This window comes from Montipora foliosa, chromosome 5 (genome assembly GCF_036669935.1).
Source record: "Montipora foliosa isolate CH-2021 chromosome 5, ASM3666993v2, whole genome shotgun sequence".
Taxonomy (NCBI): Eukaryota; Metazoa; Cnidaria; class Anthozoa; order Scleractinia; family Acroporidae; genus Montipora; species Montipora foliosa.
In genome coordinates this window covers 12,804,903-12,822,402 of record NC_090873.1, presented here as the reverse complement: position 1 = coordinate 12,822,402, position 17,500 = coordinate 12,804,903, and the positions used below count along the sequence as shown (strand labels likewise).

The following is a 17,500-nucleotide window of genomic DNA, read 5'->3' as shown; positions in this document are numbered from 1 at the left end:
GGGGGGGGGGGGAGAGAAAACGGTTTCATCATCGCTGTTCAACAAAATCGAACAGATGTTGAAGCAAATGTTCAAGTCGTTTTCCCGGGCATTAAAGTGGTACTATGATCAAAAAATCATTTCCTTTTTTTCTTCAGATTTTGAGAGCGTGTTTGCTTAACACCTAACTGGAAAAATTTTGAGCTTTGAGTTTTATCCAAAGGCTGTTTATTTTGAGTGCAAGTTTTGGATTTCACGGTCCGCCATTACTCACGTTCAAAACTGGTCGACTGGACCTCAGAAGGTTGGATCTAGAGAAAATGACATCATTTACTCACTAGCTTAAAATTTCAGCGTGTAAACGCAATTTATTACATATGCAAAACACGGGTTTAAAAGTCTGAAAGCCCGAAACTCCCGTGCTGCATATTAATTCGGCCGCGTACACACGCATTGCATTCTTAAACAAGAGAGTCTTTGACGTCATTTTCTCCTCGACCCAGCTCTCTAAAGATTTTAAAGTTAGTAATGGCGGACCAATAAATAAGAAAATTCCAGTTAAAATAAACAGGTGTCTTTTTAAAATCAGAACTTAAAACTTGGGTCAGTTAGTGTTTAGTTAACATAGTTTTGAAATCCAAAGAAAAAAAAGAATTGATTTTTGGTCGTAGTACCACTTTAAGTTCTTGTGAAATTCGCGTAAATTAGGGGATTGAGTACTTCATCCTGGTAGTTGGTTCCATGGAGGTATAACCTTATACGTGAAAGAATTAAAGTGCCTATCACCTCAACACACTTTTCCCCTTTATTTATTCCCCGAAATCATCCCAAATACATCGTGTTGCTTTTGCAACTTCACTTTTAATTTGGCTTCGAAAGACGGGTAAAGTGGTCATAGTTTGATCCATGACCAAGCAATGAGTGGGAATGGGTTCGATACTAGGTTGACGTCACAAATTTATTTGTATCGCAGTTAATTTTCCAAGAATGTTCTCAATGCAAAGCAGTCTGTGACGTCAACCCCGTATCGAACCCATTCCCCTTCATTGCTCGGTTATTGATCATTATATGATCACATTTCCCGTCTTTGAAAGCCAATAAAAAAGTGAAATACTATTCTATTCAAAAGGTTCTAAAAACAACACAATGTATATGGGATGATTTCGGGGAATAAATAAGTTTCTCTATCTAACGAGAAGATCTTTGTAACTTTCATTTCATACCTCGACTGATTTGGCTATTTTGTCCTCACAAAAGGTGGTAACAACCAAGGCATTTCGATGTTGTGGGCATCAAATGGGCCATTTCCGAGTTCACGTCTGCCACCTCTTCAAAGCGAATCTAAGTGCGAAGTTTTTTCGTGATGGTAATTAGTTCTACACGATTAATCAAAACTATTTTTCATAAGAAAAACTTCGCACTTAGACTCGCTTAGACTCACTTAGAGGAGGCAGACATAAACTCGGAAATGGCCGATTGTAATTTGTTTCCTTCGCTAATGGATATCCGCATTTTATGCGGACAAGCAAATGCTTCTATAAGACATAAGACAAAGAACTACTTTTACTTACTTTGTAACCGGAAGCTAAAATAACTGAATCAGGAGGCTTTTTAGTATCAAATGGCCGCCAATGGGGATGTAATAATTGATGTAGTTCGTTCAACTCATTCATTGTGTAACCGGTTCCAACCTAAAGTAAAAAAGGTTCTTCATTTCCTCGTTCATGGTTAATTATTGAGGAGTTGAAGCTATAGCGATGAGCATTACTGACCATTACTATAGGAAAATTTAACCTCTTACTAACAGAACGCGAGGGCCGTACTAGGGAATATAGGCCCGAGGTCGTAGTATGACGGACCGACTGCAGCAACATGCGTACAAAAACGACCGAGGGGCAATATTCCCTAGTTTGACTAGTTGCGCATCTCATTAAACTCCTCGGCTCATAGCCGCCATCTTGAATTATGCCGAGTCTCAGCCATTTTGAATATATGAATAACATTGACCCAAGCATTCATCACATAGTAGTAATAGTCCATACTGTAAATCCCAACCAAAAACCAGCCAATAGAAGTGATCCATTTAGCCTGAGAATTGCTTGCCCTGTAATAAAGTTTTTCGATCACCTCGCCCACAACAGTTTTTTGTACTGAACAACGAAAAGTATTTGTAATTTAACTAGCAACAATGAAAAGTTCACAATGCAAAATTCAATTCCTTGTTTTCAGTTGTTAAAGCGAAGATATATTAATATTATTGACAAAGTTAGTAGCTGACATTTCGGAGTTATCGTGTGACACCATTCTCAAGCCAAAGCGAATACATCAATTTGAAGATTCGGTTTCTACACTTTTAAAGTCTCTACAAATTGGCATAATAACAAAGGCTCACAAGCTCTTTAAGTGACTGCCTTTGCGTGAATCGAGTCACTTTGCATGATTAAGGATGGTTTCAATTTTCGTATAAAAAGTATCTCCTTGATTGGGCAATCAAATTTGAAACCATCCTTAAACGTGCAAGGTGACTCGATCCGCGCAAAGGTAAGGCAGCGTTTACATGACTTCGAAACCGCGTCAAAATCGATGCGGTTTGGAAGTGTTTACACGGAACCGTTTTCGCCAGAAAATCCAAGTCGTGCTACCTGCTAAAGTTACTATTTTGAATTGAACAATGCAAATTTCGCGCCAAAATAGTAACCGCATTCAAATTGATGCCGTTTCGCTATTTACACGACAGACAAAACCGCATCGTTTTGAAACGCTCCAATTTTGGCAGCGGTTTCGGCAACAGTCTCGATCGGTGTCGTCTAAACAGAAGGTGTAGCCGCATCGAAAACGATGCGGTTACAAATTAAACAGCGTTCGTGTAAACGCTGCCTTAAAGAATGTGTGAGCCCTTGTTATTATGCTAATTTGTAGAGACTTTATAGAAACTTAATCGTCGCATTAAAATTATTCACTTCACGATGACTCCGAAACATCGGCTACTAACTTTATCAGCATTCGCTTGTTTATGGCTTAAAAAGTCGCTATTGATCAAGATTAACATTATTATTAAGAATATTTATATTAGTAATAATAACTTAATATTATTAATAATTCAATATTAGAATTCACTTTTACCTTGCAAAATGAGTGAAACACTGAAGGATGTTGCCCTGGGATACCAGATGGCACTGCCACGGCACACATAAAATGAGATATCATTCCACTGCGACGCTAAAAATGAAAATAATACACCTTATTCCAAAATGGCCGCCATTTAAAGTGCCCCTGTGATAAAAAAAACCACTTCCTTTTTTCCTTCAGATTTTGAAAGTGTGTTTGCTTAACACCTGACTGGCAAAATTTTGAGCTTTGATTTTTATCCAAAGGCCGTTTACTTTGAGTGTAAGTTTTGGATTTCACGTTCAAAACTGACCGACTGGACCTCAGACGGTTGGATCCATGGAAAAGTGACGTCAGAGGCTCAGTAGCTTAAAATTTCAGTGTGTGAACGCAGCTTATTATATATGCAAAGCGTGAGTTTAAAAGTCTGAAAACCCAAAACCCCCGTGCTGCATATTAATTCTGCGGCGTACACACCTATTGCATTCTTAAACTAGCGAGGCTTTGGCGTCATTTTCTCCTCGATCCAGCTCTCTCAAGAACATAATGTTAGTAATGGCGGACCATTAAATAGGAAAATTACAGTTAAAATAAAGAGGTGTCTTTTTGAAATCAAGGCTTAAAACGTGGTCACTTAGTGTTTAGTTAACATAGTTTTGAAATCCAAAGAAAAATATGAATTGATTTCTTGGTCACAGGGGCACTTTAAGTAATCTTTTGTTTCCATGCAAATTGGCATTATGGCCTCGCTTTCAAACGTAAAATTCAACAGAATAGTTAACATTGAACGAGGCCATAAGGGCCAATTTGCATGGAAACAAAAGAATACTAAAATGTCGGCCATTTTGGGATAAGGTGAAGGTGTATAGCAAACAGTCAATTTTCTCTGGGGTGAAAATATGAGGAACTGTTTGCGATGATGACCCTTTTCCATTGAGAGATATTTTGCAAGCGCCCAATTGCATTCCTTACAACCTGGACAAGAATCCCCTCTTAAGTCTGCAAACTGGCAAATTAATCCATGTTTCTTAGTAAGTCTCAAGGAAATTGGAAGGTCCCATTGCGATCTTCCCTTCATGGATTACAACAGATCTCAAAGTTGCGCAATCACCCAAACATTCATCAAATCCGCAATTTATAGTATCCGAAAGGGATGGTTTAAATGCTGGATGCAACAAACTCAAATGACCTCTTAAAACCAAATAAAAAAACGTTGTTTGCCTTACTTTGTCTTCACTTGTTTGTCGGACAGACAAATGAAGACAAAACCTGAACTTACACCAACTCCGAAATAGCCCCCAACGATTAAGAGATCCATCTGTAGAGAGAGAGAGAGAGAGAGAGAGAGAAACGAGTGTTATAATTGCAAATACGAGTGAACGCGCAACATTAATCAAACAATAGAATAACTTTCAACTATTTTTCAACTTAATGAAAATCAAGAATCTGTGACCTAAGAGAGTTAAATCGAGCGATCCGCATTCCTGTTTTTCTCTTGGTTATTTTGAATCATATTATTTGATTTTCAATATCCCTTTAAAAATATTGGCGTCAATGAGCATAACTCGCAAAAAAGCTCTTGTTATGAAGAAAATTGAAAAAACAGAAACAGAATGGAATGAAGAATCTCCTTTTTCGTTCTTTAAATACCTTGCAAGGGTCAAAGGAGACCTAAGAATACTTATTAATCGAAGCCTGGAAATAAACTTTGGTACAAATTTACTTAGGCGTGAAGCAGTAGGGTATTTCTACTTCTACTTGCATGGAGGTGAAAAATTGTCTTAGTATATTCAACATGAATTGAATAGGCCACTCTCAAAAACATCATAATACTCTTTGTTTTCCCTCCCAAATTTTGCAGAAGCGTTGTTTCCAGAAACAATGCAACATTTTGGAGCGCAAACAAAGAGTATCATGGTATTCTTGAAAATGGCCAATAACTGACCGGCGGAGAAATGCTTATCGAAAATATTACGATTACTGGGTCAGGATGGCTTGGCATTGACTAATTCTTTGAGCAATCACCTCAAAGTTAACCAATAAGAACGTTTAACATTAAGAACTCTTTATTTGTGGTATGCTTACGACAAGGTAAGAACACAATACCTCATCACTCAAACTATCAACATATTCAGGCTTGATTTTTATCCAGCCACTTCCTACAAATTTCATAGAAAAGTTAAGTTGGATTAAAGTCCACTCTAGTTCTAGCAGACACCCTAAACAACGCACCCGGGGACTGGATGTTTTCTAACAGCACTGTAAGATAAAGATGACATTTTATTTTCAAAACGTGAAAATCAGTATCGATATGTTTTTTTAATTTCAAGGCAATGCTTTCTTTTCACATATCAGTGAAAATGCTGTACGAGTAGAGAAGTGACGGCGACACATTTCTTTTGGGAACTTCAGAGGTTAGAGGCACTACAGGGATTAAGACGAACCACGTCCTAAATAAGCTACACTGTTTTCTTTCTACGACAAAATAGAGAAATAGAAAAGGTGCGGCCGATGCATCCATGTTGTTCATTGAAATGAGAGCACACACAAAAAAAAACGAAGTTTTGGCAATTGTTAAGAGAGCCTGCATGTCGGCAGATAAATTACAACCACAGGAATTATCACTACTAAATTGTAAGTTTTCACGTTACGTCATCGCCGCCATGTTGGTGGACGAAAACAAAAGATCTCTCATTATCTCCTTTTGTTCGTCCACCAGCAATTGTTCATTACATCATTGTTATCTGTGTCTCTAGAGGGTGGTTGCAAACCATCAATAGGGTCGCCTGAGGCAAAGGAGGTGAGCTTTCCCTTTTTTTAACCAATAATATCATTGCTTTCTTGGGTAGCCGTTGCTGTAGCCGGCATTGTTGCTTAAATTCCCGCACTGGTGGCTCAGTTGGTTGAGCACCGGGCTGTCACGCCGGAAGTCAACTCCGGCCGGACCAACACTCAGGGTCTTTAAATAATTGAGGAGAAAGTGCTGCCTTTGTAATTACATCTGCAAATGGTTATATTCTCTAGTCTTCTCGGATAAAGACGATAAACCGTAGGCCCCGTTTCACAACCCTTCAATGTTCAAAATCCTGTGGGACGTAACAGAACCCACACGCTTGTCGCTAAGAGTAGGGCACGTAGTTGCCAGTGTTGCGGTCTGTTGTGTATCATGGTTGGGAGGGTAAAAAAGGGGCCACAGTAATTGGCGCAAGCTGTTGTGGCGCTCTGCCAGCTTAACTGGCAAAGTTAAATAAAATAATAATAATAATGATGTGAGCAGCAAGACCTCAGTAACTGTTGCATACCACTTCTCACGTTCGGTTTATAAATCGAGGATGGCGATTTGATGACCAATCCCTCTTCTCTTTTATCGATTGCCTCATTTAGAGCTTTTACAACGTCTCCTCTACAACAGAACAAGAAAATTTTCTTAAAGGAATTCAAATCAAGGAATGGTATAAATTTGAGAAACAAATGGATCCTCCCGCAAGTCCATATTTTAGAGGGGTCACTGTTGATTGCCTACAACGTGTATTACTGACGAACTTTCAGTCGGTCGGTAGCTTTAAAGCAATTTTTATTTTGGTACAGTATTCTTTGTCAGTCAGGTGGATCTCCCCTCTGTCCAGTCTTCTGTCTGTCTGTCTGTTCTGATTGTTGTTGGTCTGATTTGTCAGTCTGTCGGTCTCATTGACTGTCTAAAAGGAGATGTAAGATGTAATCTGGATCAATAAGGGATGACGTAAGAGAGCCTCACATTTGGCCCTATTCCGATGAAAATTATTTGAAATCTATTTTGGTTTTGTGTCATACTGCGTGGTTATTTCAAAGACATATGGGGTTATTGACCAAGCGTGAGGTCAAGATGGCTGGATATTGACCAAGCTTTTGCGTGTTTATTTCATCTCGGTCCATAAACACAACAAGAAAGAGGTCAATATCCAGCCACCTTGACCGAACAAGCTTGGTCAATAGAGGCTTTATTATATGGGATAACACACCGAAAAGAGATCTTTGATTTTGCGGGACCAAGCGAGAACTCCCGAGCCGGAAAGATAGCTATAGATGTTGATGCCTTTTATTCGGTCCCACACTGCAGCTGCGGTTATTAAACTTTATCAATATGGATAGACATGGATATAGACTGCAAAACAGTCGTTTTCTTCCATTTTCGAAGCGCCGTAAGCATGATCCTCGCGTGTGAAGCGCGCGAGCCTCACACGCTGGGCGTGTGAGGCGAGAAACCGTCGCGTCTCTTCCCATTCTCCCTCGCCGTTTCTACACTCGCTCCAGACCTTTCTTTTGAATATTTATCGCGTTGCTTGCGTTCGCAAAAAATACGACTGTTTTGCAGTCTAACATGGATACGTCATTGAGAGATTGCTTAGGTAACGCACGCACATACTCAACAATGTTGAAAGAGGGGAGCAAACCGTTTCAACATCGCTGTTCAACAAAATCAGTGGTAGAGCACTACAACAAGTAATTCCACTCTATTTGAGAGTAGCCACATGTTATTTTCTAAGCATACTATGTACTTATTGAATGAGTGGGCCGGACGGGAAAATATTTGACCCGAGGTCATGGCGTATGGACCGAGCGCCATGACCGAGAGCCAAATATTTTCCTGTCCGGCCCGACCTACACTCAGTGAATAAGCATTTTATCATATGGGCTCTTGACACTCTTCATGAGCACTCAGAATATGAAGTTTGGACAACTGAAAATAAGTCAAAATCTGCACAGGAAATTTATCTTGTATGTTGTTTGCATTTGCTTTTCTGGCTGTAAATAACTTGGATGTTTAAAAGCGACGAAATCCTCTAAAATCGCATCGTACGGAGCAGTACGTATTCCTAGCAGGGCCGTAAGGCTTTTTCGGCCCTGCCAGAGCTAATGCGTACGGCCCTTTTACGGCGATATTCCCAATAGTTTTACAATGAAAGCGCGCACGGGGCCGCACGGACCATACCATAAAGGGCTGTACATACATGAAGCTTTATCATGTACCTCGATGATGCATCCTGCCTTTCGACAAACTGAAAATATCCAGGCCTTGGTCGCAGTACTCTTCAAAAAAAGCAATAGTTTCGGATGTAAAACATTTGTTTGCACATATAGTGTATGGACAAAAGTCGCATTTGACCAGCTGGGGCTCACACGGCCGGAGCCTATTTCAAGTTGCATGAGGCGACAGAAAGTATCACTACTTTTAATATATCCCCTACTCCATCACAGGATTATCCTCAGCAGTATGTCTCTATTAAGTGACTATTTCTACAGCTAGGAGAAGATATACAGCAAAGTTCTAACGAAGTCTAAGGAAACCACATGATGACATTCATGATGACTGAGCTAGGCCTCGCACCAGTACCCCTCGTGTCAGGAGTCCAGTGCACCGGGTTACCACTGTACCACTGTGCCACCACATGTGGTACAAGGTGCAAAGAAAATTGCAACACATATTAACAACCTTTACATCCCCTCCAAAACCATGTCTCCTAGGAGTGAGAAGATTTTACTCGTCAATGAGGGTGGTTTAGAAGTCAGAGGGTTAGAGCGGTTTTCAATTGAGTGTCGAAAGTAATTAGCTAATTGCTTTGGTTTTGCATTACTTCACCCAGTGATTGGTTCAAAGATCTCGCGCCACTTTTTTCAACCAATCAGAAGTGAAACCAAAACCAATCGTGGCTCGCGGGTGCACATTTTCCCGTGCTTTGTGTCGGCTACATGTAATTACTTGGGAGTTTTAAACAGAAATTTATTTTATCAAACTAGTTGATAAAGGTCAAATAGCCACCGTGAAAGATTTGGAAAGCTGACGTTTCGAGCGTTAGCCCTTTGTCATTCGCTCCGACGAAGGGCTAACGCTCGAAACGTCAGCTATCCAAATCTTTCACGGTGGCTATTTGACCTTTAACAACTAGTTTGATAAAACAAATTTCTGTTTCAATCTCCCACCGACGCAGCACCACAGTTTCTTTAGAAACTAAAATTTTTACTTGGGAGTATTGATTGGTTCACCGGAATGCCTTCGTCCTTTTTGATTGGCTTAAGTAATTACTTTGGTTTTGGTTTTACGACACTCTATCTAAACTCGCTCTAAAAATCTTCGCATCCCCTCAAATCCTATGTCCTCTTTAATTAATGCATTGACTCATATGCACAGTAATAGATTTTACTGTGTCAAACGGAAGACGATTGTACTAGTCAATGGGAGACAGTTTGGCCGTCAGTGGGTTAATTAAAGGGGCTAGGTCACGCTATTTTAGGTAATTTTGTTTAATTTTGTTAATTATGAGCTCTAAACGTCAAATTGGCAGAGCAAGAGTCTTTCATTTGCAAAATCACGGCCACAACAACTGAGAATGATTTTCAAGCTTTGTAAATGACATTTTGATATAGACTGATATAAATTTGAAAAAAGGCGGGCCGACGTTTTTCAAATTTACCCAAATTCAATCCGTTTCAATCCTCTCCAGTTTTGTCCATCCCTGTCCCTTCTTGGCTTCCCTGTGTTTTGTAAGAGATCTTCTATAGTTTTGAACAGTTATTTTGATATTTTAGTTAATTCTATGACCATTCGATCAGTGCTGAAAATGCCTAAAATAGCGTGACCTAGCCCTTTTAACAACTTCTACACCCCCTCAAAAAATATACCGGTATGTCCCCTTTACTACTGATGCATCCTGGATCCCGCAATAGTATGTATTCTACAATTATAAGTAATGCCGAGATACCTGTAAGCAAATTCGAAATAGTGGGTGAGGATAAAAGAGATGCTCATTTTATTATTTATTTCAGTCTTGGGCCCGTTTCAAACGTCGCATTTCACATGTGCCGAATCTAATGCAAATAAGAAAAATCTATTGTTTTCGCTCATTCGCATCAGATTCGGCACATGTGAAATGAGACGTTTAAAACGGGCCTTAGTACCCAAATTGAAAGAGCAGAGGAAAAACGTGTGACTAATTCTGTTTTCAAAACGTTGCACTCACAAATGAGCTACAACAACTTGCAAAAAATAGTGGAGACACTTCACCTTCTTGGGGCGTTATTAATTTACCTATTATCTCTCACAAGTGGAACTCGAGAAAACACCGAGAATTGATGTATCTCTAGACCTTTGAATCAAGAACAAATACAGACTTTTGAATTTAGCAAGCCATACTGTAGAATCACTCGTAGTGCACATACTATCTAAGTAATTTAATGATAATTATTATTATTGTTGGTTCTTACCAGTCTAGCGCAACAATAACAATTAGCTCAAGAGAAATTGTTGTAATTGACTTTAATATTCAAGTTTCTTTTGGCCTGCAGTTCCACAAAAATCCCTGTTTCAAACACGTGTTTGTGTCATACACTGTACTTACTTTTCCATGGTTTTGATTCTTTCACAAAGGGGCACATTGGCAAGTTTCTTGTCATTGATAACAAGGATATCAAACACGACGAAACAAGGATGGTAGCCTACAGAAAACATTACCAAGCAACATCTAAGCCTAAGTACATGTATGATACTTTCCCAACAAAAAATTATGACTGGATGGTCCCTTTTGTTTTTAACTCTCTCCATCCTTAGAGTGACATTCTAAGCGGGTGTGATTTTGACCGAATGGGGAATTTTTTTAGGTTTTTGCTCGAAAACAGCTCAAAATGCTGAAAAAATGGCACTTTTCACAAAAAAGTTCCATTTTGAGGCTGAAACGAACATTTTTGCAGAGTTTCCTATCTCAGTGCGATTTTGACTTTATAAAGAGGAACTTTTTCAGGGTTTTGCTCCACAAGCGCTCAAGCCAGAAGATTTTACTTTTCGTTGGGCGAGGGTTCATGGTTAAAATGGTTACCAACATCGAGATACTCTCAAACACTACATCCCTTTAACTCTTCACTTTCTTTACTCTATATAACGCCGGATGATTTTAGTGGAGCTCCGCGCACGCGTGGAGTACCATGGGGAAGAAAATATAGTAACCCATCGGTGCGAGAAAATTCGGTCTTGATCACCGAGCGACCACCTCTCCATGTATGCCAATATGAAACTCTGTGGTGCAACCTGCGTTTTTATGGCGGGAACATCTTTGACATTGGACATCCATGTTGTGCTCAATTAACACCTGTCAGGACAAGGTATCCGCTGACCAGTATCACATGATCATATCGCGGGCTTAAGTTGAAAGCTCATCGAGGTCAGCTGTTTTTTTTTAGTTGACCGCTGACCGGATACTGGTTTTCGATTGGATCGCAGGCTCAAGCCAGGTCAACTTATTAACACGAGAGGTCCACTTTTAGCCTTGACTAAATCTATATATTACTTGCCATTAGGGGGCAGTTTAGGGCTGAGACGCTTAGCAACATCTAGGTCTACTCAAGATCTGAGTCCCTGTTAACACTAAGGGAGGCACTTGTAGATTTAACTGTCTATACTTGCCAGTGGGACCCCATTAGGGGTGAGAAAGCAAGTACAAGAAAGCTTATGTTGCCCGAAAAGAAGGACAACCTACGAATTGAATCAAGTCATCATACTGATAAATGGTGGCCAATAAATGATTTCTTTGTCCTTGTGCTAATAAGACCAACTAGCACTCGTTTGCATGGACATAATGCAAAAGAAATGCTGCTTAAGAGCGAGGCTAGCTGGTCTCACTAACAAGAAGACAAAAGAGTACTTCATCGGCCACTATTTGGGAATACATGTATGGTCTATGTAGTTTAAGTAAGGTCCAACAATGGGAAATCTAGATTGTGGTGAGAGAAACATTTTAACCCGGAGGATCCACAAATACAACCCTAACCAATGGGACATGCATCATTTCCGAAAAATTTCGGCTATTTTCTTGATGTTTCACTTGTGTATATACATATTTAAAAGATCACAACAGTGATACAGTACATGTAATGCAGAGAAGAAACCCATGGGAGCTGGTTATGTAGAAAATATGGGGGTCAAATTACCGCCAGAACTCCAAGACCATGATTTTCACATACCATTTTCATAAGTAGTTAAAGACTTTACATCCATGTTCATCCCTTTTGATCTAAACACACAAAAAAGACAGAGGTCCAGTGTCAAACTTGAAATGGCATCTTGTGGTCCATGAAAATGTTTTGGTCGTCATTTTGGGGATTAAAGCTATATGTCATATAATATTATTCAACACGACCATTGCCTGATCGAAAGCAGTCACAGGTATGTCTTCTCTAACTGGCTTGGTTGGATCATTACAAAGTAACACAGGGATTTAAACCCAGTCCTGAATTTGGCAGAGGAGCTCTGCAGAGTTTTTGTAAGGGAAAGGGGGAGGTGTAAAAGTTAAAAGCATAGATGATGGTGTGGGGAGTTCACTATGTATACTGCCATGCACTGATAGTGTCACCAAGGAATAAGCTGGTGCTGAAGCTTTGGGTGCATTATTATTATAATACATTCAAAGCACCAAATTTTCTCAGCCACATTGCAAACTGAATTTTCAGGTTGGTGGTGAAACTTGGAATTGTGCGAGTCTTCAAAAAAAAGGGGGGGGGGGGAAGTTTACAAAAAAGCTTGAGCGTTTCTCCTCATAGATTCTGAAGTATTCCAGTCTGCTTTATTATACACATGTACATGTAACAAGGTCAATAATGCATGCATGTTGATTGGTTCTCACCTACGTCTGTTCCACATAATTATTTAATTATTGCAGGACAGATGCATAAATGATATTAAATTTTAAAAAATAGATTCCATGCTGTTGTGCGTCTGTTCAGCAATAGATCAAAATCTGGTAAGAACATCATTGATGTCATCTTTGATCTATTATAATTATAACTGAACAGATGCAGGGCAACATGGATATCTATTTGTTAAATACAAAGTAGATGTTACATGTAGGTTTACATGTATTTCTCACTATAATATACTCACAGCCAAACATCTGTTGCAGGATCAACCACAATCATTTCACCATCCAATATACAGGAATGCACTGAGCTACAACAAATTGACCATAAGTGTACATTGCAGGGTTAACATTGAATAACACTATTAAAAAGAAGAAAAATAAAAAATATATACACAATCCACTGATAACACACTTTCCTTCGGTTATGAAGATAGCCTTTGCTCAGGTTGTCAAATGCCAGGGTTAAAAGAGCATTCCTTTTCAAGACTACAATCATTCAGAGGATATAATTCCATGAAGGCATGTCATTCCTAAGCTCAAACCATTTTCAAAATGACGATTTTGAAAATGGCCATAGTTTTCAGATGGGAAGACCATCAAGTTTAACATCCACAAAATTAACATTTTAATTCTACATGTATGACAATTTAAATGCTTATACGTACACAGTGGACATATTGATGAACACGGAACATAATTATACCACGATCAAGTCAAGGAATTATGCTCTTAAAGTCATGCACTTTATTCCATTTCTACATTAACATAATATTGTGAACAGAAAATCTTCAAGTTGATAACCTGGCTGAAAAGCAGTCTAAAAAATAAAAGCTAATAATAACGGTTCATCTGACATTGAATGCGCAATCATACCTTGAGAAACAGCCAGCAATATGTGGTGTGAGAACTCCTGAAGACGGATTTGCGCCAAATGTGTGGGTGTGATCATTTGCACTACCAAAGAAAACACAATGTATTTGACAATGTTTACAAAGGTGGTGACAGGGGAAAAGAAAACTTGTTGTATTAAGTATCTGTAATGTGTGCTTTACTTTACATGTTCCAAAATTAATGATAAATTAAGACATAAGTTGAGTTAATCTGTTACGAGTCCAAAACTGAATTTTAATGTGTTGCTTTTTACTCTTTAAATGCATAAAAGTTGAATTATAAAAAACTGTGCGTCTGGCTACCACATAGCGTTTCAGTGAGTGATTAAGGTGTAATTAAGGTGTGAGTGTACTGTACATATATAGGTATGTATATATTGTGTTAATTAATATAGACCCTATGCAAAAATGGCTGCCTTTAAATTATTCCTTTGTTCATATTCAAAATAGCCCAACTAACCTCGTTTTTGAGACAAAAATTCTAAAGAATTTGTTATCCCTAACGAGGTTAGTTGGGCTATTTTGAATATGAACAAAAGAATAATTTAAAGGCAGCCATTTTTGCACAGGGTCTATGTTTGCGCAATGAAATGTGTAAATTACATAGTGTGCAACAGTTGCATGTAAGCCAAAGACGGTTGGCAATACCATATTTGGTGACATACAAACTGGATACACTGACAAGTAAGTTAAAGATTGCAAGCAGTCATCATTAGATTTGAAACAATTCAATGATGATGTTTTTTCTTTGTTAAGGATCCTCTATTTCAAGACAAGTACAGCAAATTCAACTGGTGTAAGCTGGAGTGAAATCTTTTAGATTGGTACCCTCACGCACTTAAAAGTACATCCAGAAATACAAGAATATACAGGAAGAATCAGTAATTTGGGAGCAGCCAGGAATGGTGCAGTGGTGAAAGCACTCCCCTCCCAATGATGGATTCCTGGACTTGGCATCGCACATGGTTTGAATTTGCTGGTTCTCTACTCTGCTCCAAGAGGTTCTTCTCCAATGAGTACCTCATCATTAAATACGAAAGAAACGTTTGTCACTTTATTATTACTAAAGGGTCCCATTATTAGTACATAGTTAATGTTGTAAACCTACACGTACTCAGCATCAGAAATAATTAATTTTTGCATTATTTTAGGTGATGCTTATCAAAACTCTCAATTATCTGTACTGCAGTACATGCACTTTGCCATTTCGGGACAAAAGTGATGTTGAAGTTGGGGAAACCACAGGCAGCCCAAGCTCGTGTTATGCATGAGATGTGACTATCAAAGAGTCACGTCAGCAACAACACTGCTCTCGACAATTTTTGTTTTGTTTTTTTGAGTTAGTTTCATGACAAAGGAGCAAATAAGCAAAAAGGTTCTCAGTGAACGAACGAAATAAAGTAAGTTAACTCAAATTGTTTTTGTTTTGTTTTGTCTTTTCGAGCTTTTTTAAACTGTTTTGGAGTGTCGTTGTTTAAGAGGCTGTCGAAATCTTCCAAAGACAAAGTCAAGGCTGTACACAGCCATTCACCAAGAAGTGTACTCGAAACCCTTTTTCTGGCTGAAAAGCGAGTTCGAAGCGCAGTTTTTTCTTGCAATGAAAACAGCACAGTCTGTGTTCACAATGTAAATGTCTGTTAATTTTAATTATATCATCCTTTAAATGACTCAAACTTTATTCTTGTAGCTCTAATTTCTCGCTTACTGCTTCAACCGAGCCACGCTAGTACTATGCTAATATTCGTCTATCCCTATGGTGTCCTCTCCTTTGGTTAAAATTAGTATTATAACTTGTTGTACACCTGACTGTTATACTACGTAGATTGGTCAACGTCTGTCTCATGCATAATAGCTGCAATTGAGCACCTCCCAGCTGCCTTGATAACATTTTTCCAATCTCATTGAAACTTAAATCTTTCCAGGCTTTCTGGCATGGGATTCCCGGTAAGGTGGTAAATCTTAATGATGTATTATGGCTGCATGGGCAATTTTTTTTCTTTGGGGGGGGGGGGGGGGGGATGGAAAATACTTCGCTTTTGACGGCAAGGAACAAAGGTATTTTCGCGCCAATTGTATTTTTCTATAATAAATCAATAAAATTTGATTTTAAAAAAGCTCCAAAAAACAAAATAAGCAAGGTGACTTAACTTACATTATTTGGTTCAATCATTCATGACTTTTCGCTCCTCTGCTTCTTTGTCATGAAACTAACTCAAAAAACAAAACAAAAATTGTCTAGAACAGCGTTGTCGCTGATATGATGCTTTCACTGTCACGTCTCGCGTGTAAAGCAAACCTGAGCTGCCTATGGGGAAACCGGGTTAAAAGGTCGCGCATCTCAAGATTAAATAAATCGATTTTCAGTTTTCAAATAATAATAACAACAAGCAGTAACTTATTTTGGTGTTGTACGGGGATGCATCTTGCTCATTAATAAAATGACTTGGAAAGTCAATCAGTATTCTTAATCCATGGTAAGAGCACTCGCCTCCCACCAATGTGGCCCGGGTTCAATTCCCAGATCCGGCGTCATATGTGGGTTGAGTTTGTTAGTTCTCTACCCTGCACCGAGATGTTTTCTCCAAGTACTCCTGGCCAGTTTCCCCTCTCCTAAAAACCAAAATTTGACTTGATTTGTGTTATTATTGTTAATTTCAGTTTACAGTGTCCCCAGTTAGTGCTCCAGTGCTAGAACGACTAGACACTTAAACAAAGTTTACAAGTACCTTCTAGAAAAGTACATAAAGACATCTTTTTCTTTGTGGAGTTGCATCCTTTCTCCATCTATTTTTGTTTCTATGTAAAATGCTTGATTCTTCATGATCTTTTCTACCTGTAAACCAAACCACAGTGCGATAATTGATCCAGAAATTTCATTATCTTAACCCTTTCCCCTTAATGTTCACCATTGTAATCAATTAGTTTTTATTGCTGTTTATTTTTGTGAAGTTGTTCTGCCCATATGATTATTTTATAGAACATGCACATCATAAATAATAATTATTATTGTGATAATTATTATTATTATTATTATTATTATGATGATAATAATAATAATAATAACAAATATTATTATTATTATTATTATTATTATTATTATTATTATTACTTTTATTATCATTATCCCTTTTAGCAGCATCATTCTACAATTGTTGGTTCACTATATTAAACCGTTTAAGTTCTGAGAGAAAAAGTTAAAGAATTTACCGTCTAAAACCAGACAGTTCTACTCGCCATATCAATGGGACCACTTTAGGCTTGAATGGGTTGCCAACATCTAGGTCCACTAAAAAACTCCCGTCTAGGCTCACTATCAAACGGTTTCAGTCCTGAGAGTGGAACTTAAAGATTTTCATGGTTTGTGCTGGATTTTGTCTGTAAAATTCCACGAGTATTCAAGGAGTTTTCAAGGAGTCTTTATAAGATATCTATGCCATACATAGTGCTTCGGTGTTTTCTTTGCTGAAAAAGCCTACCTTGATATTCCTTACCACATGCTGCAGGTTAAGTGCATGAATGGGCATAATTTTAATTTTTGGTTTAATATTAAAACCATGTTTCCCTAATGGTCAATTTTGGGCTTAATTTTTGAAATGTCTCTTTAACTTAGCATGATGCAATCTTAACAATTTTCACCCAAGCAAAAATTCAAGGAGTTTTCAAGCAGTTTTCCACAAAATCCTATTTCTCGAGGGCTTTTCAAGTGCCCTTGAAGTCCAAAATTAAATTTCAGGGCTTTTCAAGGACTTCAAGGAGTAGCACGAACCCTGATTTTAATGTCTTAATCTTGACAACCCAGTTTAGCATACTGGCCAGCTTGATCAGCCTATCTACTATAATACAAACTGCATGTATTATGGA

General features: G+C 38.4%; 1 protein-coding gene across 1 annotated transcript in view; it reads right to left on the bottom strand.

Annotated features, from left to right (window-relative positions):
- Nucleotides 1–17,500, bottom strand: part of LOC138003660 (DNA ligase 4-like) — a 48,375-nt gene that overhangs the window by 19,463 nt on the left and 11,412 nt on the right. Inside the window, exons 9-19 of the mRNA XM_068849848.1 lie at nt 16,366–16,472; nt 13,623–13,703; nt 12,992–13,057; nt 12,076–12,125; nt 10,461–10,557; nt 8,095–8,154; nt 6,390–6,490; nt 5,194–5,246; nt 4,367–4,405; nt 3,103–3,198; nt 1,551–1,670 (exon numbers count right to left, since the gene is read on the bottom strand). Coding sequence (XP_068705949.1) covers nt 1,551–1,670; nt 3,103–3,198; nt 4,367–4,405; nt 5,194–5,246; nt 6,390–6,490; nt 8,095–8,154; nt 10,461–10,557; nt 12,076–12,125; nt 12,992–13,057; nt 13,623–13,703; nt 16,366–16,472 — 870 coding nt within the window. The remainder of the gene's footprint in view (nt 1–1,550; nt 1,671–3,102; nt 3,199–4,366; nt 4,406–5,193; nt 5,247–6,389; nt 6,491–8,094; nt 8,155–10,460; nt 10,558–12,075; nt 12,126–12,991; nt 13,058–13,622; nt 13,704–16,365; nt 16,473–17,500) is intronic.